Raw genomic sequence first — 27,859 nt, 5'->3', positions numbered from 1 at the left:
TATGTATGTATGTATGTATGTATGTATGTATGTATGTATGTATGTATGTATGTATGTATGTATGTATGTATGTATGTATGTATGTATGTATGTATGTATGTATGTATGTATGTATGTATGTATGTATGTATGTATGTATGTATGTATGTATGTATGTATGTATGTATGTATGTATGTATGTATGTATGTATGTATGTATGTATGTATGTATGTCTGTGTCTATATTTGAATGTATGTGTGTATGTGTGTGTATTTTCTTGAATGCATATGCATATATAAAATTTTTCTTTTCAGCTTTGTATATCTGATAACTTACAAACATTACATGTGATGACTAAAAAAGATAATTATTAAATAATTACATACAAATAAAAGAAAAATGGCATTGCAGCAAAGAATGGTCCAAATCGTGACAGGACTTCGTAGTCAAAACGAAGAATCAAGGAATAGATTTGCTCAAGAACTACAGGATTTTGTTACAACAGAACTTCGTGAGATACCAGCTGATCAAGTTACAGAAATAATGGACTCATTAATTCATCATATATTTGACTTGGTTAATAGTGCTAATGTTAATGAAAAGAAAGGCGGAATACTAGCGATTGGTAACACAGTATAATAAAAACAAATGCTAATATTGTAATCAGCTGATAATTGTTGCTAGTGAAGCTCAAATAAATCTTTTCATTTATTAAAGTTCTACTTAAGTATTAAAGCTACTACTTAAGTATTATAAATAAGTATTAGTATATGCTATAAATGTAATAAAATGTTTATAGATGCAATAAAAATTATATTAGGATTTTCTTATTGTTGGTAGTTGGGCTTATCAATGTTGATGGTAATTCAAATCGCACTTCTCGCTTTGTCAACTACTTAAGAAATATGCTACCTTGTAATGATGTAACAGTCATGGAAATGGTGGCAAAGACTGTTGGTAGATTAGCACAAGTTGGAGGAACATTTTCGTCAGATTATGTTGAGTTTGAAATGAAAAAAGCTTTAGAATGGCTTTCTGGCGATAGGCAAGAAGGAAGAAGGCATGCTGCAGTAAGTGTTGAATTTTGTTGCTTAAAAAGAATGATAAAAATTAAAGCAAACAATGATTACTTTTAGTTATTATGTTTTTCTTTTTCTTTTATTTCTGTTTTTTTAAATTTCTTTTAAACTTTGCATTTACCTTAATTCTTGAAATTTTCAGTTAGTTAGGCCACAACTTTATGAGTTGACAAATTATAAATTACGCATAATATTTATTTTTTTTTAATCTGAGAGTTTTAATCTTAGTTATTTTTAACAGGTCTTGGTTTTGAGAGAGCTAGCTGTAAATGCACCAACATTCTTCTTCCAGCATGTTCAATCTTTTTTTGACTATTTCTATAATGCTGTACGTGATACTAAGGTAAAAACTTGACTATAGCTTCAGAAATGATTTTTTTTTGTTTTTTATTAAATTGCAAAGAATTACTCACTAATGATAAATTTTATACTAATTATCTATGTTAATTATTATATATATTTTTTAAAGTTCTTCAATAAAAATTAAGTTTTCTTTTGTAGGGATTAGAATCATGCCATTTGAATTAAAAATAAAATAAGTAGAAAATCAGCATTTGATTTTATAAAAACATTTCTCTTTCTTATTTAATTCTCTGTTTAATTTATTTTAGCCTCAGATTCGGGAAGGAGCTGCTGAAGCTTTGAGAGCTTGTTTTGCAATTATTGCTCAAAGGGAGACAAAAAAAAATCACTACACACCCTATTATAAGGTGCGTGTTCTTCAAAACATTTCATCAAAACTGAAATTCAAAAGGATTTAAAGAAACATTTAAACTGAAATAACTTATGTAATGTGAAGTTATTTATAAATAACTTATGTAATGTGAAGTTATTTATAAAAAGCATTGGGTAGATGAAACATTTAAACTGAAGTTACTTAAAACTGTTTGATAATTGATATATTTTTTGAGGGTTTTTGAGGAATATGGTTAAGGCTTTGTAGATATAGAGACATTGCAGATAATATCATTGATGGAAAAACTATCTTTGCAGAAAATCTTTTTGTGATCACTTATTTCCATTTTCAACATAATTTGTACCAATTATCAAGGGAACCTAAGTATTTAGAGATTCCCCTTCTAAGAAATATATCCCTTCAAACCACAAGCACCTATTTACTAAAATGCTAGAACAAATTCTTGACTACACTATTAGTGTAAATCTCATTTTTATTGTTTTCATCAAACATTTACAATTGCTTTAAAAAATCCCCAACCTCTACTAATACATGTGTCTAGTAGTGCATAGAGATCCAAGCTTATTTCCATCACAATTCTCAAAATGATTTCTTAAAATCATAAATATGTCCTTTCTTACAATTTCATCAATTAAGTTTAGGTTCAATTTCTTTTTTTAATGACACCATCCTGGTTATATAATGGAGATGCTTGAGATACTTGTGGAGTTTTGATATCTAATACTTGTTAAAAATCAAAACATTTTGTTTAACTTGTTATATTTCATACCCAGAAATCCATGATCATACAAAGTTCTTTACTTAAAATTTGTTATTTCATAAAAAAGTCTTACCTAGCTTTAGATATTTTGAAAAACTTTATTATCTTTTTATCCTCGCAGTAACTTGCTCAAATGAATTGGATCCAGGGTTACCAAATATTAAGCTGAATTCATTACAGGTTGCTATAGTTGTTATATATTGCTATAGTTGTGATGATATCCTTAAAAATTAAAAGTTTTGATAAATTTTTCTTTTTTTTTTTTTTATAGAGAATTGTACATAAAATAATTTTAAATTTTTTAGGATTTAAAATATTAAACTTTGGTGATAAAGTAGGCATGCTTAATATTAGATTAACCTTGAACTCTACTAGCTAGAGAATTTGTTGAAAAAATAATAAATTTTTTAAATTAATAAATTCTTTCTGATTTGCTTTATCTATTTATAAATCTTTGGCTAGCAGAAAATAGTCTTAATTCCTTCTCCTAAAAAAATGTTGTCTTTGAAAACTAGCAATACCTAAGTTGAGTTTTAACCTTGACATTATACTCATGCCAGATAAAACTCTTGATTTTGTTTTCCACTGGTGGTTTTATTTTCACTTAAATTAAAGAATATTCCCCCTTTTTTCCAAACTAACATTTGTAATAAAAAAACCAACAGAAAAGATTAGCAAACTTAGTGTTTTGCTTCTTTCAATCTTTTTCACTTATTTTTTATTTTCATAACTTCAATAATCATAAAAACTTTAAATTTGTGTAGATTTTGTTTCTCGTCAATTTTCCTGATTTTTTAATGTTTTTAAATCTTGAATTAAAATTCTGATTGACATAAAATTTTCTCTGAACTTATGAATTTGTGTGATACACAGAGATAAACTTTCTTATTATTACCAAAGTTAATGTTATTTTTGTCTTATGAATAGTTGTATTATTATCATTAAAAACAATCATGATAAAACTGTTTATAATCAGTGGATTTTATTTTGTATATATATATTTATATTCTATACTTAGCAAGTTTATACTGAGGCAATGAAGGGAATTGATGATGTGGCTAGTACAAAAGAGCGTGGGAATATTTTAACTAGAGAAGATAAAGTACATGGTTCACTGCTTGTTTTGCAAGAGCTTATTAGAAACAGCAGCAGTGAAGGAGAGGTTAGGCCACAGTTATTATTATTATTTTTATTATTATTATCATTATTTATCATGATCATGATAATGATGATCATGATCATGATCATGATCACCATGATCATTATGATCATCATGATCATCATCATCATCGTCATTATCATCATCATCATCATTATCATCATCATCAATGATTATATTGTTATTATTATTATTATTATTATTATTATTATTATTATTATTATTATTATTATTATTATTATTATTATTATTATTATTATTATTGTTATTATTATTATTGTTATTATTATTATTGTTATTATTATTATTGTTATTATTATTATTATTATTATTATTATTATTATTATTATTATTATTATTATTATTATTATTATTATTATTATTATTGTTATTATTATTACTATTATCATTTTTATTATTATTATTATTATTGTTATTATTATTATTATTATTATTATTATTATTATTATTATTATTATCATTATTATTATTGTTATTATTATTATTATTATTATTATTATTATTATTATTATTATTATTATTATTATTATTATTATTATTATTATTATTATTATTATTATTATTACTATTACTATTACTATTACTATTATTATAATTATCATTATTGTTATTTTTGTTATTTATTATTATGTAAATTATTTTTTAGTATTTAAGTATCATTAAATTGTTATTATTTGAGTGGAGCATTAAGAAATGATTCAAAATCAGGATGTTAAGCTAAAATGTGCAAGTTCATATTTTAAGTTTAAAAATTTTCTTTATAATAAGTTTTTATATTCAGAGGTTACGGCAGCAAATGGAAGAGGTATATGGAGATAAAACATCTCAAGAGTTATTTAGTCGAGATATACCTTGGTCAAAATCTCCTCGTTTTCTTACACATCAAGCTCATCATCAAATTCAGCTCTCATTTATGCCACTAAGTGGAGGGCATCAGATCCCACACTCTCAAAGTCGGTGCTGCAAAGAGTTTATGGAAAATAATTTTGATGAAGTAGGTTATTTAATTTATGCCTATTTGGTGATTTGTCATCTATTAAATTTTGTATAAAGTATTGTTGTTAACTTTAATATGATCTTTTTTGTCTAAAAACAAATGTTCATGTTTAAAAGTATTACAATGATTAATTTCATCTTATAGGTATGCATTGCTGTGCTTAAGCAGAGATCATTCAAGAGTAGTCTAGTTCAGCACACATTACTGACTTTTCTTCCTCAGCTTGCAGCTTTCAAATCAAAAGTGTTTATGAAGAAGTATGAATTATGTTGAATTGTCTTTTAAATATCTTTCAGATTTATTTGATTAGAGAAAAAAGTCTTGTGATTCCTCATTTAGGTACCTTAAACAAACACTCACTCATATGAATAATGCTCTTAAAAAAGTAAGTTTTTGTAATATTTTAAATAATCTTACATAGGAGTGTAAATTGGAGAAATGTGGTGTCCCCAAACAATAATCAAAGACATCATTTTTAAAACAAACTCTGTTTGAAGCCTAATTTTTTTTATTGTTTTATAACTAATACAATGAGGTACCAATTAAGTTTAAAAAAGGTTGGTATTAAAAAAAACTTTTTTTACTTTATAACAAATTTTAAGGTTAACAAGAAATATTAAATGAAAGATGTTCTAAAACTTAATTTTTTATAGGATCGTGAAAGGTCCATAGCTTTTGAAGCTATTGGTTTGTTAGCTTTGGCTGTAAAGAGTGACATAAATTCTAACTGGGCAGATTGGAGAAGTGTTCTTGATCATATAAAGGTGCTATTATCGACTAAAGAACCATCAAACAGGTTGTTTTTTCTTTTTAGTTGCACAATTGGAAGTTTTACCATAATGATAAAAAATAGTTATGTATGAGTGATACAGATTTTAGTCTAACAATGTTTAAGAACTTTGTGCTAAAGTTTCTTAATATTAAGTAAAAGGATATGTGTTTTTAATTACATCTTTCATGTTTTAAAATTTAAAAAGTTCTGTTTAAATTGAATAGAGAGTTTTTATCAATTTTTACAGAAGGCGTACAGCGCCTGTTGATCCTATGGTTTTTGCCTGTGTCAGTATGACTGCTAGAGCTGTTGGTCCCAAATCAGCTGCAAAAGACAACTTATTTTCAGAGATAATAAAGCTAATGCTAAGTGTTGGATTGAGGTAGGACTGAATAAAATTATAGCACAAACTTTGATTAGAAATCAAGTCATGTTCAAGAAGCTTATAAATTAAGGGTAATTATCTAATACCCTTAACTTACAAGTGTTACCATAACTGGCCTATTTTTTAAAATTCTTTTCTGCAACACATTTTTACATTTTAGCCCTGCTTTGACTGCATCACTTCAAGATTTAGCTGATGCAATACCAACTATGAAGAAACCAATACAAAGTAAAGTTTGAAACTAATGTCTATTTTAGTTATTTATATTTCAAATTAATAAAAGAATAGTTTTTGCACTGATACATAATGAAATTTTTAAGTGTGTAGTTTTTTTTTTAGTTGAAATATTTTTACCAAGTAAAATTTTACTTAGCAAAAACATTTGTACTATTATTTATAAAAGTACACCGCAACTAAACTTAAATATTTTTTATCTTTTGTTAGCATAAAGTAAAAAACTGGTTGAGAAAAGATCTAACTTAGAAAATTATCTGTTATAGATGGTTTGGTAAGCATGTTATCAAGTATTCTTGTACAAAGGCCTAAAGGCCACCCTGGTGTTCCAAAAAGTGCAACAACAACAACAACTACTGGTTTGTTTAAAAAATTTTAATAACTTTTTGATTGTTTTATAGTTAAAAAGGATGTTTGAGATAAAAATTTGGTAGTTCATAAAAAATTTGCTCTGCATCAAAATTTTGAAACCACTTCATAAAAGGTCATAATTTCTTTATTAAACAATTATTTAAATTTTTATTTTAGTTCTTATTTTCTTTATTCTTTGTTATTCTAATAAATGGTATCTAAAAAAATGCATGAATATCTAAAAAATTTGTACATAAAAAAAAAGAGAAAAAAAAATTTTAATTATGATCGTTTTTAAAACAACAAAATTTTAAAACCACTTTTTTTTTTATAAAACTTTTGATAGAATTTTTTTCTAAATTATTTTTATATAAATTGAAGTTGTTATAAAAATTTTAAAGTTATATTTGTTTAAATTTATAATTATTTAATTTTTAAAAATGGGCAAAGCAAAAGACATCACTGATCATGAGTGTAATAAGATTGATGCACTTTTTTCAAAGAAACTAAATGAAACAGAAATAGCAAAAAATATAAACAGATTGAAGACTCTTGTTTATAATTATCTTAAAGGAAAAATGTCAATGACTTAAAAGAAAATGGAAAGGAATGCTGGGATCAAATAACCTTAGATGAATTTAAAAAATCTTATTCAGTGCCAAATAGAATCATTGAAGTAATAAAAAAATGTAGACCAACTCACTATTAGATAAAAAGAAAACTAAAATGGTCTTAAAATTTTATCATTTAAAAATAAAAAAATTTCAAACAAAATTTTTTTTATTTTTTTAAATACAAAAAGTTTTTACTATCTCAAGTTTAGTATCTTATGTGTATTTTGATAAAGTGCATTCTAACTAAAATTTTTTTTAAAATTATTTTTATAATTATTTTTAGTCTATTATTGTTATGAGAAACAACTGAAACTCATTTGGTCTTAAAAATTTTTTTAAGGAGTTCAGATGAAAGTTCAGACATTTTTTTTTTTATTCTTAAGATAATCTACAATTTTGATTGTTATTACAAATGAAAGCAGTTTTTTTTTTAAACAGTTTTTTTTTACATTCATTAAGCGCTACATTTTAGGTTCAGGCTATGCCACAAATGCTGAAGAAGATATTGCTATGACAACACTGGCTTTGCGAACTCTAGGAACATTTGATTTTGAAGGTACTAATTACTTTTAGCCTTTTTTAAAAGAAATTTATTCTTTCAAAGTTGAATTTGTTCAAAAATATCTTAATTTAAGTAAGCAACTCTAAAGTTTTTTCAGACTTTTTCTTTCAAATATGGCATTGAAGTAAATTTTTCTCTTAAAGCTTTTGATAGCTCATAGGGTAAGACTAAATGTGGGAAAATTATTTTTCTATCATATATCTGTGTTTAAAGAAGTGTATAATTTTTGAAGAAATTTGCATTTTACAATTTTTCTTTTGTGCAAACTCATTTATTTACAGAAGTAGTAGCTAAAGTTTTATTTACATACATACATACATACATACATACATACATACATACATACATACATACATACATACATACATACATACATACATACATACATACATACATACGTACGTACGTACGTACGTACGTACATACATACATACATACATACATACATACATACATACATACATACATACATACATACATACATACACACACATACATACATATATAGACACACATAGTGTCTTAAAAAATCTGTCCAAACAATTTTTTTAATATTTTTCCTAATAAAAGTGCTATATTTTTGTAACTTTAGACTTTTTCAGTAAACTAAAGGGAAATAATAATAAAAGAAAATGTTTTTAAATAGATTTTATTTATTCCAGTGTAAAATATGAATCACAAAATTTTCAATCTAAAAATAAGGGAACTTAAGTTGTTTTGTTTTTTATTGTCAAAAAAAATATTCAACCAATCTCATTTTTTGTTTCATAACAAATTATTAAATAACAAAACAATTATTTTAATACTTTGCCTCCTTTTCCTTAGATTACAGCTTCTAGATATCTAGGTGTTGATTTGGCTAAAGATTTTGTTTCTTCTAATTGAATTTTGTCCCAGGGTTCTTCAATTGCCACTTTGAAAATGAAAGATCTCTAAGGTTTACATCCAATAATTCTGACAAATGTTCAATGGGATTAAGGTCAAATGATTGTGCAGGCCATTCTAAGACCTCAACATTACTTTCAGCAAACCATGTTTGGGATCATTATCTTGCTGAAATGTAAAATCAGATCTTAGTTGAAGTTTTCTAGCAGATGACTTCAAATTTTGTTTTAATATGTTTCCATATGTTTCCTCCAGCCATTTTACTAAAAAAGCATATTAAACATAATTCAAGTTATGCTATGCAATTTCTTATAACTGGAGTTTAGTATTTAATAACTGGAGTTTTCTGACACCCTTACAAGCCATTAAACCCCATAACATCAGATTACATCCACCATACCTGACAGTTCCTCTCATGCAGCTTAATTTGTAGGCTTCTCCAGCTTTTCTGTAATCTTTTTGGGCTCCATCAGATGATATTAAATAGAATTTCAATTCATCGCTCTACAGAATCTTTTTCCATAAACTTGACAGGATGTTTTTGTATTTCTTAGCAAACTCCAATCTTCTTTCATGTGTTTTTTACTCAAAAATGGTTTATTACACTCAAGTCATCTTTGAAATTTATAGACTTGGATACTATTTCTGATTGTCTGATGGGATAATTTGATTTTAATATTTATAATCCTCTTCAGCTTACTCAGCCAGTTTTCGGGCAGAAGTGAAGTGATTTTTCTTGACTTGTATAATTAAGTTTCTATTTAATGTTACATATATCTTTAATATATTGTTACATATATTTTTCAGGACATGGTTTAATTCGTTTTATCAGTAACTGTGCTGCTTTCTTATCAAGTGAACACAAAGGAATACGAATTGAAGCAGTTCGCACATGTTCATATCTATTGCAACCAACACTACATGTAAGTACAATTCATGTGATTATTTTTCAATAAAATGATACAAAAGAAAAATAACATTAGTACAATTATGTTCACATTAATGTTTTTTTTTACAAGATAAGTTATTGAAGATTCTTTATTTAGAAGTGATAACTTTACTAAACTTACTTATACAAATTAAGTTCTCATGTTAAATATTTTAAGAGTTTATCTAAAAATGTGAACAGTAAAATTAAGTTTAGTGGGTAAGATGTACTTTTGAGAATTTTTATTTAGTTTCTTTATAAGTGTATTTTTTGCAGCCTATGGTAGTACCAAATGCAGCTGTATCATATCCTATCAGTTCAGCTGGTACTCAAGTTGTAAATGATGTTCTCAGTAAATTGCTTACTGTTGGAATAACTGACCAAGGTAACATTATAACTATTTTTATTAACTTTGACAGCTTCAAGAAAATCTTAGGTAAATGAGCTATACAAAAAATGAGAGCAATTATCTTATTATTGTCTTACTAATCTTACCTACTTATTCTAATGGACCATTCAAATCAGTACACTTTGGTTGATGCAATATCAAGATTCAACAAAGACCATGAAGACCACTATTGCATGGTTCTGATTGGGAAAGTTTCTACCAACAAGAATTGGTTGGTCCAATGTCTGGGCAGTATGGTGGGTGGGGTAGGGTTTTGATCTGCAAGTTGTTTAATTTTTGGACTGCGATTAAAAACATGCAGGTTGAAATTGTTTCTTTGACATGCTTCAATAAGACTAAAAAAATATTGAGTTATGGAATACTGGAAAAAAATAATCATACCTTTAGATAGAGTGAAAGCTTCTGTGTAAGATATGATATTAAAATGCAAATTTGAATGTTTATTCAGTAACAGCTGAACAAAAAATAGCACAAAACTCTGAGATTTTTCCTGACAATCTAATATAAATGACAAAAAAAAGTCTAAAACTTGAAATATTTATATGACTTTGAACTTCACTAATTCAATATTTTGTAATAATTTGAGTTTTAGCGAGTGCATATAAAAAGGTGTACTGAAAAGTCTAATAAAAAAGGCAAAAGGAAAATCAATTAAATTGATTTCAACTCTAAAACTGAAATTGTCAATTAATGTTAATTAGTTTCTTTTTCAATAAAATCCCAATTTAGTAACATTGAAAACTTTAAGAAGATTTAAAAGTTAAGATTGAAAAGCTGTTAGCAAAGCAAAGTAGCAGGTATGTGTGGAATCCAATAGCAATATTTATATGATAAGAAGATTATTAATTTATGAGAGGTGTGCCAGAAAAGTTGTGACAAAACCGGTGGTATCCATTATGATCCTTGATCTTGATGGCCCAAAACAACCACCAAATGAAATAAAGGTCATTTCATCAAGTAAGAGCTAATTCAAGAGTAAATTAGCATGAATTTACAAGCAGCTTAAATGAAAACTGTAAAAAGTGTATTTTTTCCATTACAGTGAAAAACAAATTTTACAGAAAAGACTTAAGGATATTATTTCCAGTTTAAAAAGCAATGCTGGCTCCCTGACATAACCTCAAAAGTTTAAAGTAGCATTCTAATGAAAAAGAATTATTTGGTCAATGAAAAAGTGAAAACATGTAATTTTTAGTAACTTTGAAATATCCAATAGAAGAAGCAAAGTTCCTGTAATAAGTTTTAAATCTAAAAAGCCTAGAGATCTCTTTTTCATGCCAAGGTTATAAGGTCGTAATGTGAATGTCTTATTTGAAGCTGCTTCAGTTTTAATGTATCAGGTTTTTGAAATATCTACACAAACTAAACAAACATACCTATATAGAGACAATAGAGAACAGCAAGACTGTTAGCTGAGATGCTGGTTTTTTAAGAGATCATAACAGTTCTGATTGCAATTTACAATAATCTGGTAATATTGATGCAAAGCAGGTGCATAGGTTTGTTTTAAATACAAGTTATGGTTTTTTTCATTATTGCATTTTTTTTGGTTTATCATAGTTTTTCAATTTGCTATTTTATTTTATTCTATAGCCTTTTGAAATGAAGTTTTACATCAGTATGGTTTTTTTTATAAAAAAAACAAATATCTTCATTGGTTCTTATTTCATGATATTTAAAAAAAGACTAATAAGGAATTCTCTTACTTTTTAAAGCACTCTATAAGTATCTTTGTATTGTATTTTTTGCAAAGAGAATTTTATCTAAATTCATTTTAAGGAAATGAAAAATAAATTTGTTTCCTTACCACTAAACAAGTTTATTTATCTACATTTTATCAGACCCAGACATTCGTTTTTGTGTGCTTAAATCATTGGATCAGAAGTTTGATTCTCATTTGGCTCAAGCTGAAAATTTGCAAGCACTATTTATTGCTGTAAATGATGAAGAGTTTGAAATTCGTGAGCTTGCTCTTTGCATGATTGGGAGGTTAAGCAGTTACAATCCTGCATATATTATGCCATCTTTACGAAGAACTCTTATACAAGTGAAAATTTCTTTTTTTTTTAAATATGATTTTTTAATATGATTTTAATCTACATTAAATCTAGAATTTCTTAATAAATATTTTAACAGATACTTACTGAACTTGAGTATAGTGGTGTTGGACGAAGCAGAGAGCAAAGTGCAAGAATGCTGGCACACTTAGTTTCCAATGCACCTAGGTTGATTCGACCATACATGGAACCAATTTTAAAGGTACTTAATGCTAACTTTTCATAGGTTTACTATGGCTTTTCTAAGATTTTTGTTACTATAACTGTAAATATTCAATACTACAATTTTTTTTTATAAAAAAAATTATTAAAAATTAAATAAAGTAATTGGTTATTTAATCTTCTCTAAGACCCTTAAATATCATTTGCCCTGCATAAGTTCATAAAGTTAACTAACTTTATTTACTTTTTTAGGCCACATAGATGCTTTATTATCTAACTTTAAAATTGTTTTATGAAGCAATGATTATCATGTTCTTATTTTGCTGTTATAATTACTAGGCTTTAGTACCAAAGTTAAAAGACAAAGATCCCAATCCTGGTGTTGTTACAAGCATACTTGCTACTATCGGTGAACTAGCACAGGTTTATATGTTAACCAATAAATGTATCAATTTTTTAGTAATTTAATAGAAAGAGTTGCAAGAGTTTTTATTAAAAAATTTTTGTACATTAAATTTTTACATTAATAAGGTTGGTGGAGCTGAGATGCGAAAGTATATAGATGAGCTGTTTCCTGTCATTATTGAAATGCTTCAAGATGCTTCTTCACTTGCCAAAAGAGAGGTTTTGCTTTTACTTTGGTGAAAAGCAATTTATAATAGTCAGCCAAAATTATTATTTTTGTCTGACAGCTGTTTTTAAATATAAATGAAATACTTTATAGGTGGCTTTGTGTACACTTGGACAGTTAGTTGAGAGCACGGGGTAAATAATATAAATTTTTCTTTAAAAAATGTATTACCTTATATTCTTTTTCTTAGATTGAACCTTTTTTGACATAAATCTACTTTTAGTTATGTTGTTGAACCTTATAAAAAATATCCAAATTTGTTGGAGGTGCTTCTTAACTTTCTTAAGACTGAACAGTCTCCTGGTGTTAGAAAAGAGGTATGCAGCTTCTAATTGAAACATACTTCTATTTATTCTACTTTATTTTTGTAATGAAGTTTTTTTTTAATTATTGTTATTGCTCTGAATTAATAACATGGCTAGTAACTTATAATTTAGAAAGTTGTTTTAATATTAGGCAATTCGAGTACTGGGTTTGCTTGGTGCTCTAGACCCATACAAGTATAAGCAAATAACAAATGCTAAAGGTCCAGTAATAAATAAAGATGACAGTGCAGAAAGCACAGGTTTTTCTTTTGTTTTTTTGTTTTTTTTTAACTTTAAATTAACATTTTTGTTTACACACAGCAATACAAAAGTTGATTCTTGTTCAACAAGACTAAACTTTTGTATTGGTATATGTAATTAATGTTAGAATTTGGTTTTTTCTCTAATCTTTTACATTCCATGTTCAGAATCAAATGCAAGTGAAATGCTTGTAAATATGGCCAGTGCTCAGCTAGAAGAGTTCTATCCTGCAATTGTGATTGCTTCTTTAATGCGTATAATGCGTGACCCAGTGCTAGCAGCACATCATCATACTGCTATTCAAGCTGTTCATTTTATTTTCAACAACATGGGAATGAAAGGTGTGCAGTATCTGCCACATCTGATGCCTTCTTATTTGAATGTCATAAGAACATGTGAACCTGGTTTTAGAGATGTAAGATTTCTTTTTATTTAAAACTTCTAATGATTTTATAAAATAACTTTTTTCATGTTTTATCTTTTTTCAAATTTCTTTAAGTATATTCTACAAATGTTGGGTCAGCTAATTTCTGTGGTGAAGCAGCATATTAGAAACTATTTGGATGAAATTTTTACTTTAATTCGAGTAAGTGAAGCACATATTTAAAGGATATATTTTCAAAAATCTTTCACAATAAAATAAATTTGAAATAATTAAATTTTTTTAAAGGAAAAATTTTTTTGGAAAAAACTTTAGGAATATTGGGTTCTTACAAGTCCAGTAACATTGCAAAACATTTTCATTGATCTGATAGAACAATTATCGATAGCTCTTGGTGGAGAATTTAAAGTGAGTTTACTTCTTTTTATAAAATTTAATGTTTAAACAATGTAAATATACTAATTTACACTGTATGCTATGACTTTATGTAAAGTTGAATTTATTTTTTCAAAATACCTTTTTATATAGTTATACTTGCCACAAATCCTTCCTCACATGCTAAAGGTTTTTAACAATGATCAGAGTGAACAACAAGTGGTCACTTGCAAGGTTTGATATTTTTCTTGTAATACTGTTCTATAATATTTGTAAGTTTTTTAAAGACCATTTTAAAATAAAAGTTTTTAAAGTTTGTTTAAATTTTGTTTTTCTTGTTAAATGATCAAGTTTATATTTTGTATAAAAGCTTCTCGCAAGTATTCAAAAGTTTGGTGATAGTTTTGATGATTATTTACATTTGCTCATACCACCTATTGTAAAATTATTTGATTCTGCTGATGCTCATAAAGATGTTCAACTGTAAGTGTGATATTTTTATGCTAAGAATAGGCTTAATCCAGTAATAATTTTAGAACATTAAATATCTATCCTAGTTGTAAGTAAACTAGTTGTAGTGCAAGTCTTTTTTCAATTTTTCATTGATAGATTTTCTTACATTAGCCAAATACTTTTTTCTCTGGTTTTTTTTGGAAATTTTTTAGTTAAAAAATGAGTCAGAGGAATATACAATAAAAATACTTTTCTCATACTTTTTTCTAACATATCAGTTGGCAACAAAATTGGTGATAACGTTTTCAGTTTTGTTTTCTCAACTAAGCTTTTTAACCTTTTAAACTCATTTTAAAATCAAGAGTTTTTATGTATGTAAGTATGAACACAAGTATTAACTTTTCAGAGCTGCTTTGGAAACACTTGAGAGACTTTGTGATTGTGCTGATTTACGAGAATTTTCTGCTAGAATTATTCATCCAATCATTCGCGTATTAGACAACTATCCTGAAATACGTCTTGCTGCAATGAAAACACTGACTGCTGTTGCATCTCAAATGGGCAGGAGTTTTTCAATTTTTGCTCCAGCTGTTAACAAAGTATTTATCTACCTGTTTTAAATGTTAAATTTTCTGTAGATTTAATAAAGGTTAACCTCCCTTTCTTAGTTACTTTTTATTTAATAATAAAAAATTTATAATTAATAACTTTTTATATAATTTTAAACTAATGTATATTTTTTAATCATATTTTAAAATTATTATATTCTGGCAAACTGATTGCCTTTTAGATATTATCTAAACACAAAATTACTGACCTTAAATATGATTGCATTATTGCAAGAATTAATAAAGGTTCCATTGATTATGAATCTGACCCATTATACAAGCGCAAACATATTAAATCAAACTTGTTAGATGACCAAGGTCTTGTTGCTCCTAGTGATGGCCTGAGAAAGATGGCTGTTAAAGCTAATAGTCTTCAAAAGGTTGTGTTTTTTCAAAAGTTTATTATGTAAAGACTTACTTATGCAAATTCACAATCAAAAAATTGTTTTGAAGTTTTATGCTTTAAATTAATTAGAATTTGATTTTTATAGGCATGGACACCTGTCTTTTGTATATCTAAAGATGATTGGACTGAGTGGTTGCGTAGATTCAGCCAAGAATTGCTAAAGGAATCACCTTCACCTGTACTACGCTCATGTCAATTGTTAGCACAACAATATAACCCACTTGCAAGGTGATGCTTCTCAATTTTATTTTGTTCTGTGTTCCGTGTGACTTAAGATATGGTTAAATTAAAGATATTATTTTTTTAAATTCAAATGATTACTTTAATAATTATAATATTAATAGTTTTTTACTTCTACTTTAGCTTAAGATATTTTTTTAAATATAAATTAAAAAGTAGTTTTCATGTAGAGTAATTCAAAAATCACTTCACTTATTTTAAAAAAAATAAACAAAATGTAGCTTACACCAAATTAAGCTCTGGAACAATTTCTGAGTTATCACATTGTTTTAGCATAATTATCACTTTAATTTCTTGTAAACAACAGTTTACTTGTGTAAAATTTACTTAACTCTTCCAAGCAACACAAATAGCACTCTTATGCATAATAGTTTAGTATTAAAATCTCATCAAATCATCATAATCAAGAAGGCTAAACTGATAAGCAAGTTTAATTGCTTAGAGCTTTTTTCACTATGTTGCTTGAATATTACAAGCAATCAACTGGTATTTACTACTTGCCTAATAATCAATTTTTTGATTATTAGGCAAGTAGTAAATACCAGTTGATTGCTTGTAATATTCAAGCAACAATAAAAAATTGCCACTCAAAAAAGATGTTTACAGGCAAATAGAACTAATGAAACCTCAATAGTGTGAGTATTAAAAAAAAAATTTTGTAGTAAAAAAAAATCTAATCTAAAGAAAAGAAATCTGTTTTAGTGAGTTTAGTTCTCAAAGAGAGGATCAGATTGGAAGTCCAAATTTTCATTTAAAATGGGGGGGGGGGGGGGGGGGAGGGAGGGAGGAGACCATGGATAAAGTATGAAAAAAAGTTCATAATTTAGGTGTAAAGCCTATCACATCTTTCATGCATTGATTGCATTTCGATTTTATTATCTATAATAAAAGTATTGCCCTGAAAGTTGATAATTCCATCATGTTATTTGTATTTTCATGGTAATTGAATTAGCACTTAAATTTAAATCTTCAGAAGTGTGTGATTTTATCTTATAGAAATACCAACAATTTTAAATTAAAGTGGAATGTTTTTTGTGTATATTAAAACATATTTTGATGTTGTTGAAGATTTGTTCAAAGTGCTAGAGTGACTTTTGTAAAAATTGAAATGATTTGCTGCTGAAGCAATAGTTTAAACCAGTTTCTATTGTTGTGATAACATCATAGCAATAGCTTAATACTAGTAGCAGAACACAAGCTGCAGAAGCTTTTTTTGAAAAACTATCCAATTAACCATGTTGATAGTATACAATCATGCATTCCAATAATTAAAACGTTTTCTTTAATTGAGTTGTAAAGATAATACCTTTTATGTATTTAAGTTATTTTATTAATAAAGGGACCTTTTCAATGCTGCATTTGTCTCATGCTGGTCAGAACTTTCAGAAGAACAACAAGATGAACTTGTTTCAAGTTTGGAGAAAGCATTAAAGTCCCAAAATATTCAACAGATAACTCAAACTCTACTGAACTTATCAGAGTTTATGGAACACTGTGAAATTAAAGTAAGTTTTTAGTAAAGTTTGTAATCCATTATTTTCTTTCTGGTAAAATAATTTTCCTCTGCTCCCAAAATGTGCCAAAAATGTGTAATGAAAAAAAGAGCTAAACTGACTTAGGTTACAACTCACTTCATTTAAATCTACTTTTGTAAAGTTTGCCCTAGTATTCATCAAAAATCTAAAACAAATATTTTGTTTTGTCTCATCATCTGTTCAACTTCCTTTGTATTGTTTTTTCTTTCTTCAGCAGCCATTTTCAAATTTATTGTGGCTCAAGGTAACACCTTATTGACCAGTCACAAGCCATCATGACTCCTCTTTTCTCTATATATTTTATGAATATAAGCCAAATATAAACCCTTAATATTAACAATTACTTAGTTACAAGTTTGAATGTAAACAAAAAACATTTTCATCAAACATCCATATGCTTCAGCCAATCTTGGGTAACTTACAACTAATGCTTCCCATATCTCTTGATAATAACAACTTATTGTTTTATACTGTGTATCACAAATATATTTTATATTCTGTAAAATAATAGATTGTAAGATAAATAATAATAACAATAAGAAGTTTTTTATCTCAATAAATGTACAAATCAAAACATTTGAGCCCATTAAGTTATTAGTAAATAATATTATATCTGAATAAAGCTTTAAATTATATTATTATGGGTTAAGTAAGATATAGTAGGCCATTGCATCAAATGGAAGCCTACTGTTAAATGAATTTTTTTGTTTTGTCTTATTGTGAATGACTTTAATTTTATGTTTATTATTTATTATTTTTTAAGGGAACATTTTCTCTGAGTATTGAATTGCTTGGTGAATGTGCAACTGCTTGTCGAGCATATGCTAAAGCTCTTCATTATAAAGAAGAAGAGTTTCAGAAAGCAGTGACAACGGAAGTTCTAGAGTCCCTCATCAGGTTTTAAAATGTTCTAAACTCATTTTAACTTAAGATTAAAAGGTTTTTGTAATTAGATTTCTTGTATTCTATCTTAATAGCGATATTTTGGTTTTATCTGTATTCATAAAATTAATTTAATGCTTGAATATATTTTTAAGCATCAACAATAAGCTGCAAAATCCTGAAGCTGCAAATGGGGTTTTGGTTTATGCAATGCGCAACTCTAAAGTTGATTATGTAATAAGTTTTTTATATGTGAAAAAAAATTTAATTTTTTTGATAAAAATTATAAGTTTCTATTATGAACTTTTTTTCCTATATATTTTAGAAAATGCGGCAACGTTGGTTTGAGAAGTTACATGATTGGGAACATGCTCTTGAAGCATATGAAATGAAACACAAAGAAGACCCTAATGATGACGACTTGCTACTTGGTAGAATGAGGTGTTTAGAAGCTCTAGGCAAATGGTAAAGTGCTAAATACTTCATTAAAAATCTGTTTAATTTTCACTAGCTCTTAGCTTTCTTTAACCTATATTTGTTTTAAGAATTTTCATGATATTTATTAACCAAAATAAACAACCTATCATAAATGTTAATGTTTTAAATTGTAAATACGCAATTTAAATATTAACTTACAAGATTTAAACTTTTTAGGAGAGAGTTGAACAAGCTTGCTACTGAAAAATGGCAAAGTGTACAGGATAATATCAGGCACAAGATGGCAAGAACTGCAGCATCAGCAGCATGGGGTTTAGGTATTAGTTTTATAAAAATAACAAAATTTTGTAAATTAGTACTTTAAGTCTTTAATACTTAAAGTATATAGATTGTAATCATTAACATATATAACTCTTAGGTAGTATTTATACCCAGATTAATTAGCATGGTAAAATTTAAGCAAATTCAGATTTTAGCATAGTAAGATTTAATCATAGCAATTAGCATAGTAAGATTTAATCAAAGCTTTTTTGTTAAATTCAGGTGAATGGGAACATATGGAGGAATACACATGCATGATACCACGAGAAAAACTGGAAGGTGCTTTCTTCAGAGCTGTTCTGGCATTGCATAAAGATCACTATGAACGTGCACAAAGTGTAAGTGTACAATGTTCACATCAAATTAAAAAACCAACAAGATAAAAGACATTTAAAGTTTAGTTCATCAAAAAAAAGATAAAATGAGTTAATAAATGTTAATTAAGGTTTAGTTACCAAAAGCCATTTATCTTGTTAGCCCTCCGATTGCCAAATGTTGGGTGTTACAAATTTAACATATCAACAAAGTTTTGTTTAAAAGATTTTTTGTTGCAAAAATTAACAGAATAAGCATATGGAAAATTTTGTCTACGTCTTACTTATCTATTGTCATCATCATTTTAAGCACAACTTGGACATAAACCAATTTATTGGTTCACAGTAAAAACATCTTGAAACTGAAGGACTAATTGAATGTTTTACCAATTTTGTATCAATCTTGCCCCTTTCCTATTTGTTTCTTACACTATTAAATCAATTACTTTTTCATTGACAAAATAATTTAACACTGATTTAATAGTTGACATGCTTACACAAGGTGATGGACCTTCTCTCTTTAATAATTTTATTTAAATTTCAAGGTCTTGTATTAAATAATGATGTCTTTTTCAGACATATTCCATCTTTTGCAATATAATCTTGATGATCATTTGTTGTTTCTTCTTCATCCTCTGAAAATTAACATTCTTTGGTGTCTTGATCACTTTTGGAGTTAATTTTTTCTTCATTAACATCTGAAATATCTAATAAATCTTCCCCTTTTTTCCAAGTTTGAGTTGGTCTAAAAAATCATTGAATGAACAGTTTTTCAAATACTAGTATATTATAATTCTGTATTATTTTTATTGGTTTTTAGTGCATTGACAGTGCTAGAGATATGCTTGATACAGAGCTAACAGCTTTGGTGGGAGAATCTTACAACCGGGCTTATGGAGTAATAACTTTTGATAAACATTCATACTGAATAAATCTACGTATAAGATAAAAGATTGTTTCAGATTTTTATTGTTTTACATGTTTTCAAAAAAGTTTTTGGACCTTAAACTTTATATTTCATTTGCTAGTCTATGGTCACTGTCCAAATGTTGTCTGAACTTGAGGAGGTAATTACATATAAGTTGTGCACAGAGCGCAGAGAAGCTATTCGCCAAGCATGGTGGGATCGTTTGCAGGGATGTCAGCCAGTGGTGGAAGATTGGCAGCGAATACTGCAAGTTCATTCACTGGTTCTTACACCTCAGGAAAATCAAAAGACATGGCTAAAATATGCAAGTTTATGCAGAAAATCTGGGCAACTGGTAATCTTTTCAAAAATGTCTTATATGATTTTTAAAACAATTTTCTGAAATTTTAATTTTGTTTAATTATTACAAAACAGCTAATAGTCATTATTATGAAAAGGTTTTTTTAAATTTTTTGAAAATTTTTTGTTGTTTTTTGGATTAAGATTGTTCAAAATCATTTAAAATAAAAGCAAAACAGTGTTAGTTATAGAAGCTAAAATTGCTAATAAATCTCACTATTAACTTTATTAAGGCATTGTCCTATCAAACACTGGTAATGTTGTTGGGGACTGATCCATCTCTTTCACCTGAGCTACCAATTCCTTCAACTTCTCCGAAAGTGACATTTGCCTATATGAAACATTTGTGGAAGAGTGGAAAAAGGGTGAGCACTCAGTTAACATAAAAGCAATAGAAATGTTTTTTACTAAGTTTGATACTTTAGTTATTTACAGCTGACTGAGTGCTTTTTCCTTTTTTTTTTTTTTGATATCCCTCTTAAATGAGTTTATTTTGATTTTTCAATTAGTATCTTTCTTTTGTACAGGATAGTGCTTTTCATAACCTTCAACATTTTGTACGTAACACACTTAGGCCAAAGGTATTCCAAGCATCACCAATAGATGATCAACTAAATGAAAATAGTCAAGAACTTGTATGCCTTCTTGCTAAGTAAATTGATATCTCTGTTAATTATGACAAGTAAATGTATGAATGCATAAGTGCTTGTTTTTAAATTATATCTGTCCTAAAAATATGTTTCATATAAAGCTTGATTATTTATCAGATGTCACTTGAAACTCGGGGAATGGATGACAGTAATTCAAGGCATTAATTCCAACACAATCACACAAATCCTTCAATATTATGCTGCTGCTACTGATAATGCCAGCAAGTGGTACAAGGTAATGATATAGCATACTTAACCTTCATAGTAAACTTAACAGTTGACCTATAGATTTTAAAAAGTACTTTAAAACCAAAGTGCTATTTTTTGTAAACTTTTTAGCCATTTATACTAATGAAGTGAGATTATATTTCTACCAATAAAGTAAGATTATATTTGCTAAATAAAAGTGCTCTCTGCAAAACTGTATATTAAAATTAATTCTATTTGGAAAATAACTTGGTGGTATGTAAAGTTTCTTCTTAAAACAAAAAGTCAGCAGTAAGATAGCTTTAAGGTTTAGTTTTAGATGCTTAGTGATGATTTTTGACTTGAATCAGTAGTTATTATTATCAGAAATATCTCTTACAGTCTGACTTCTAGAACTTTTAATATGGCACTTTATAATTTGTTTAAACTTAGGCATGGCATTCATGGGCTTTAATGAATTATGAAAGTGTATTGTATTACAAAAACAGTCAGCCTCTTTCAGATCTATCACAATTTTCACCACCTGGTTCACCTCGAAAGGTATGTTTTTGGCCTAATGTCTGAAATGTATGTTTTACAAGTATTTTTGCCTAATGTCTGCAATTTATGTTTTAACAATTTTGAATACATGTTATATTATCTCTAATATTTTTTTTAGTAAGTTTTTGCAGATTTGTTTTCAGGCTACTGATCCATCTGTTCATAATTATATAGTTCCAGCTGTGGAGGGTTTTTTTCGTTCTATTGCTCTTTTTATGGGAAACTCTCTACAAGACACTTTAAGGTATTCAATGTTCTTTATTTATTTAAGAACCAGTCCATAATTAAAATTTCTCTAAAAGGCTTACCCTACCTGTTAATCAAGGCTTTGTAAGAGGTCAATAAGTGATTTAACCTACTAACCGAGCTGACTTACTGAGTCATGTTTTTTTTTTTAAATAGAACTTTTTAAATTAAAACTTATTTGTTCTATATGGTTAATTTTCTTACACACCAACTTGTACTTTTACCATGTACAGCATTAGTATAGTACATTCCGATCTATAAAAGTTAGGTCTTGCTGGTACAGTAAAAGATTATGAATAAAAATTAAATTTTGTGAAAATGTTAGAGATTTGCTCTTTCATCAAACAGCATTAAATTTTGATATTGTGTCATAAAGTTTTAGTAAAAATAGTAGAGTTAAACTAAAGTACCTCAATTTTAAAATGAGTCACATGTGTATTGCTTGTATTTGTGAGTGCCAAATTATTGTTTTAAATAAATTAAGCTTTTGAAATGAATATTTTTGGTTTCTTTTTTCTTACATTGATTACACTTTTTATTTCTAAAGATTAATGAATGTTAAAGTGTTTTTGTTTACTTATAAAATTTTGATTTATTTCATCAGGTTACTTACTTTGTGGTTTGAGTTTGGTCATTGGCCTGATGTACATGAAGCATTAGTTGAAGGAATAAAAACAATTCATATTGATAACTGGTTGCAGGTAGCTATACCTTATTTTATAATATTGGATCTTAACATAGTATAACAAAAATAGATAAACAAAAAATAGGCTAATGAAAAATGTTTAAACTTTGTAATGAGGTTAAATATTATTTTATATTTCTAATTTCAGAAAATTTGTAAATGTAATAATTCTTTTTCTGATTCATTATAGTTTTTTTTTTGTAATTTTTATGTAAATCACTTATTGGTAGATGTTTGTTTTAGGTAATACCTCAGTTAATAGCTAGAATTGATACACCACGTCTGTTGATCAGTCGTCTCATTCATCAACTTCTATCAGATGTTGGAAAACAGCATCCTCAGGCAAAAAAAATTTTTTAAAGGAACAAATAAGATAAGAAACAAGTCAAATAACAAAAAAAAAATGACGATAAGAAATATAAAATTTGATAATAAGTTTATTACAACGGTATTACCTTATTTTTTTACTTATTTGATTTGTTGTTAAATTATTTATAGGCTTTGATATACCCATTAACAGTTGCTTCTAAATCCCCAAATGCTGATCGGCACAATGCAGCAAATCAAATTTTAAAAAATTTGTGTGAACACAGTTCTGCTCTTGTGCAGGAGGCAATGATGGTCAGTGAAGAACTTATTAGAGTTGCTATCTTATGGCATGAACTATGGTATGAGGGCCTGGAGGAAGCTTCAAGGCTTTACTTTGGAGAAAGAAATGTTAAGGGGATGTTTGCTGTTCTTGAACCACTTCACATGATGATGGAACGAGGAGCACAAACATCTAATGAAACCTCATTTCAGCAGGTTAAACAGAATATTTTGATATATATTTCATTAAGGATTTTTTAATCTTTAAAATGTTTTAAAAACCTGGTGATAAAACCTGAAACAATATGTCATGATGATCAGGTTGCTAAACTAATTGATTAGATTTTGAATAGACCAATTAGAAGTAATTGGTTTAATCAAAATCTAGTTATTTAGCTTAGGTCACATCCTTTTTCTAATTTTATGAAGTAATTATTTGAAATGATTCAGGCTTATGGTCGTGAGTTGATGGAGGCACAAGAGTGGTGCCGAAACTATCAAAAAACTAACAATGACAAAGATTTGACGCAAGCTTGGGATCTATATTATCATGTTTTTAGACGTATTTCAAAGCAGCTGCCTCAGGTTTTTTAATTCGTTTTGTTTTACTCTTTTTGATTTTATATAAAGTTTTACTTTTATTTTAAATATTCTTCATGATGAATAAAAGTTTCATAATGAATAATGATAAAAATATTTTGATTTTAGTTAACTTCTTTGGAACTACAGTATGTATCTCCAAAGCTTTTAAATTGCAGAGATCTGGAGTTAGCTATGCCAGGTACATATGAACCTGATAAACCAATTACACGAATAAAAAATATTAGTACAACCTTAAATGTCATTACCTCAAAACAGCGTCCACGTAAGTTGACCATCACAGGCAGCAATGGTGCAGAGTTCATGTTTGTACTGAAAGGACATGAAGATTTACGACAAGATGAGAGGGTTATGCAGTTGTTTGGATTAGTTAATACTCTTCTATCCAATGATTCTGTTACATTTAAAAGACACCTAAGGTAAGATCTTACAATTGTTGTTTGATTTTCATTGATTGACAGTACTTTTTTAAATCTGAGTTCTTTGTACTTTTTTTTTAGCATTCAACGCTATGCTGTTATCCCTTTATCTACAAATTCTGGCCTCATTGGTTGGGTTCCATATTGTGATACTCTTCATACTTTGATTCGTGATTATCGAGAAAAGAAAAAAATTCTTTTGAATATTGAGCATCGAATTATGTTACGAATGGCTCCAGATTATGAACACCTTTCATTGATGCAAAAGGTAGAAGTTTTTGAACATGCCTTAAGCAACACACAAGGAGATGACTTGGCAAAAATTCTTTGGTTAAAAAGTCCAAGTTCAGAGGTAAACTTCTTATTTTATAAAAATCTTTCTTCTTCATACAGATATATTCAGCGTGATCCATTGTAATTGGTGATAAACTCAGTTCATGAACATATGCATTGCAACCTGAAATTTTTTCAGTTTTGAAAACAAAATGTTTTATTTTAAATTTTATTTCAAATTCAATTAAAAAACGTTTTATATAAAAATTTTAGTTTTAAAAAAATTGAAAAACATTTTAAGAAAATTTTGGTCTGAAAAAATAACAATATAAAAAGTATAATTTTCTTTTATTTTACTTAATTACAAATGAATAAAATAAAAGAAATTTATATTTTTTATATTGATATTTGAAAAACAATTAAATGGCTTCTTCTTTTTTTTTAAATTTTATCAGGTGTGGTTTGACCGTCGCACTAATTACACACGATCTTTAGCTGTCATGTCAATGGTCGGTTACATATTAGGTCTTGGTGACAGGTGTTATTTAATGTTTATCATATAATTTTTTTTAATATAGTTTTAAAAAAATTTAACAACAAGTACTTGACCACAAAGAAAAAATCATGATGGAGGTTATCTTCAATTCAAATGAGTTGTTTGAATTGAAACTTTCTGTTGTATAGGCATCCTTCAAATCTAATGTTGGATAGAATGTCTGGTAAAATTCTTCATATTGATTTTGGAGACTGCTTTGAAGTTAGTAAAAATTTTCCCTTTACTTTTTATTAAAAAAAAATCTTTTAGTTCTGATCTTTCATTTCTCCTTAAGATTCTAACGTGCGTCTTGATTTCATTTATTGAAAATATTTTCTTTTTGAGTGAATCTACATAGCTTAACGAATTTTATTCTTTAATTAGTGTTATTGATCTTCAAGAAATGTTTTTAGGTAGCAATGACTCGAGAAAAGTTTCCCGAAAAAGTTCACTTCAGATTAACGCGAATGTTAATAAATGCAATGGAAGTAAGGTTTTGTGTTTCTTCATAAATTTCATCATTATCATCATCATCATCATCATCATCATCATCATCATCATTATCATCATCATCATTATCATCATCATCATCATCATCATCATCATCATCATCATCATCATCATCATCATCATCATCATCATCATCATCATCATCATCATCATCCTTGTCGTCGTCATTATTACTATTATTATTATTATTTTTATTATTATTATTATTATTATTATTATTATTATTATTATTATTATTATTATTATTATTATTATTATTATTATTATTATTATTATTATATTTTTCTTTTCTCTGCCCAGGTGACAGGCATTGACGGTAACTACAAAATGACGTGTGAGAGTGTTATGAAGGTGCTTCATGAGAACAAAGACAGCTTAATGGCAGTATTGGAAGCTTTTGTTTATGATCCTCTGCTTAATTGGAAACTTATTGATGGTAATTTATTGATAGTAATGTCAATAATCCTGTTTCTCGGTGCCAAATTTTATTTTTTGTATTTTTTTTAAGTGTTGTTATTTAGGAAATTGTTGCTTTCTAAAAACAGATTTTAAACATTCTTCTTTTCAGCACCCAAAGAAAAAAGATCACAAGGAAGAACTGGTGAAACCTACGACACCCACAACAAAGGTGAGCAATGATTGCGTCATTTTTAAGCTATGATTACTTTTAAGCTATGAATAAAACTCTTTAATTTTTTTAATCATAAATTTGTAATCGTAAAGTTTCGAGAACCTTTTTGTTAACTTCTTTTTTTAAAATCCTTTATAAACAAATTGAGTTAGGTTTTGAATCAGAAGAAAGGCGAAACATTGGATTTGTAGATAGAAGAACCTTTTTAAACCTCTAGCGTTTTTTTGTAGAATTTCAAGAGAGTTTTGATCACACCCACGATCGACCTCGTGGAAACAAGGCGGCAGCAAATGCTGCTGAGCAACCGTTACAGAATCTAGAAGACGGATCAAAACCTGAAGCTGTTAACAAGCGTGCTTTACAGATTATAAATCGAGTTAGGGACAAATTGACTGGGAGAGATTTTAACAACAATGAAGCTATAGAGGTTGAAAAGCAGGTCAACGCATTAATACTTCAAGCTACCTCACACGCAAATCTATGTCAGGCCTATATTGGATGGTAAGTTAACAAAATATCTTTCAAGCTTCTTTTACAATCGAATTGTAAACGTTTTCTTATAAATGTTTGCTGTGTAAAATAATCTTCTATAAATAGCATCTTTTATATTGTACTTTTTTCAATATTTTTTAGGTGTCCTTTTTGGTAGCAAATTAAATTTTGATATACGGAGCTAATAGTTTATTTCTATTATTGTATATTTTTATTTTATATTTTTGTTGTACATATTTTTGTTGTTGTTACTGAATCCATATTTGTTGACGCGGAGCGTGCAAAGTAGATCTTAATAAGGAAAAATTTAGTTACGTAGCGTACAACCTCGCAAAGTTTTTCTTTAAGTAGAAATGATGGTCTGTAATAATTGGTAATTAAAAAGACTTAAATTCTTTTCCTACCTTTTTTTATTTATTTAAAGCTAATAAACTTTTAAATTGATGAGAAGGATCGTGACTGGTACATAATTCCAAAATATTTTAGTGAAACCTATACCGTATGCAACCGCAAGTTTCCTAATAAGTTTAATGATTTTAAAGTAAATGTTCCGTTGTTATTTTTAAGCACGTAGTTTGTTGTTGTTGACGCAAAAATTTTTGAAAATAAAAATAAATGAAAAAAGCAGCCAAAAAATTAAAGATGACTAAAAAAAACAACCCCGTCATTGACCTTGTCATGGATGATACCACGCCCAAAGATATTGCGAAGATGCAAAACAAGCCTCTGAGTACTGTTTATACTATGATTAAATGTTTTCAAATGACTGGTTGTATTGAGAGAAAGTCTGGCAGCGGTTTGAAGAGGTCAGTTCAGATTCCTCAGTTGATCAAGGCAGTCAAAGGTTAAATTTTAAGGAATCCAGTACGTTCAATCGAAGGATCTGAAGGCAAAGTCAAGAGCCAAGATTAAGAAACACAAATGTCAAATAAAGATTCTTTCAAAGATCAAACAAACTTCTGAGCCTCCTGAAGAAGTGAACAATGACCATCCTCTTCTCAGATGAGAAGTTT

General features: G+C 27.6%; 1 protein-coding gene across 3 annotated transcripts; it reads left to right on the top strand.

The window, feature by feature from the left end:
• Positions 1–275: 275 nt before the first annotated feature.
• On the top strand, positions 276–27,082 carry LOC145195648 (serine/threonine-protein kinase mTOR-like). Of its 3 annotated transcripts, none has more exons than XM_090077345.1 (56): positions 276–605; positions 821–1,050; positions 1,301–1,402; positions 1,671–1,769; positions 3,535–3,678; positions 4,478–4,690; positions 4,838–4,950; positions 5,033–5,078; positions 5,347–5,489; positions 5,713–5,847; positions 6,011–6,078; positions 6,351–6,443; positions 7,522–7,605; positions 9,304–9,419; positions 9,701–9,809; positions 11,675–11,880; positions 11,970–12,092; positions 12,392–12,475; positions 12,584–12,676; positions 12,777–12,817; positions 12,907–13,000; positions 13,140–13,248; positions 13,417–13,664; positions 13,749–13,835; positions 13,947–14,039; positions 14,160–14,240; positions 14,377–14,489; positions 14,866–15,058; positions 15,250–15,447; positions 15,559–15,701; positions 17,053–17,218; positions 18,012–18,145; positions 18,286–18,364; positions 18,456–18,595; positions 18,785–18,885; positions 19,112–19,227; positions 20,024–20,101; positions 20,232–20,465; positions 20,704–20,835; positions 20,998–21,122; positions 21,238–21,355; positions 21,760–21,867; positions 22,011–22,111; positions 22,718–22,814; positions 23,042–23,140; positions 23,297–23,602; positions 23,837–23,971; positions 24,095–24,405; positions 24,487–24,757; positions 25,134–25,216; positions 25,363–25,435; positions 25,627–25,701; positions 26,024–26,159; positions 26,292–26,351; positions 26,585–26,855; positions 26,988–27,082. In XM_090077345.1, exons 1-56 carry the CDS (start codon positions 380–382, stop codon positions 27,001–27,003), a joined length of 7,392 nt encoding a protein of 2,463 aa, XP_089933471.1. In that variant the 5' UTR covers positions 276–379; the 3' UTR covers positions 27,004–27,082. The 3 variants fall into 3 exon arrangements, with proteins under 3 accessions (XP_089933471.1, XP_089933470.1, XP_089933472.1); XM_090077344.1 differs by having other exon boundaries at positions 21,999–22,111; XM_090077346.1 differs by lacking the exons at positions 276–605; positions 821–1,050; positions 1,301–1,402; ... (10 more) ...; positions 9,304–9,419; positions 9,701–9,809 and adding an exon at positions 11,191–11,332 and having other exon boundaries at positions 21,999–22,111.
• Positions 27,083–27,859: the final 777 nt, after the last annotated feature.

Source organism: Hydra viridissima, unplaced genomic scaffold, assembly GCF_058129835.1.
Source record: "Hydra viridissima isolate aposymbiotic clone 2 unplaced genomic scaffold, HvirCarnegie_v1 scaffold_2, whole genome shotgun sequence".
In the NCBI taxonomy this organism is placed as follows: domain Eukaryota; kingdom Metazoa; phylum Cnidaria; class Hydrozoa; order Anthoathecata; family Hydridae; genus Hydra; species Hydra viridissima.
This window is presented reverse-complemented; position numbering and strand designations above follow the sequence as displayed.

Excerpts from the sequence above, each read along its gene's own strand:
- LOC145195648 (XM_090077344.1), top strand. The coding sequence starts at position 380 with ATGGCATTGCAGCAAAGAATGGTCCAAATCGTGACAGGACTTCGTAGT. Across the intron at positions 14,490-14,865 it reads GCTCATAAAGATGTTCAACT|AGCTGCTTTGGAAACACTTG; the intron begins GTAAGTGTGATA and ends TTAACTTTTCAG. Across the intron at positions 23,141-23,296 it reads TTGGAAAACAGCATCCTCAG|GCTTTGATATACCCATTAAC; the intron begins GCAAAAAAAATT and ends AATTATTTATAG.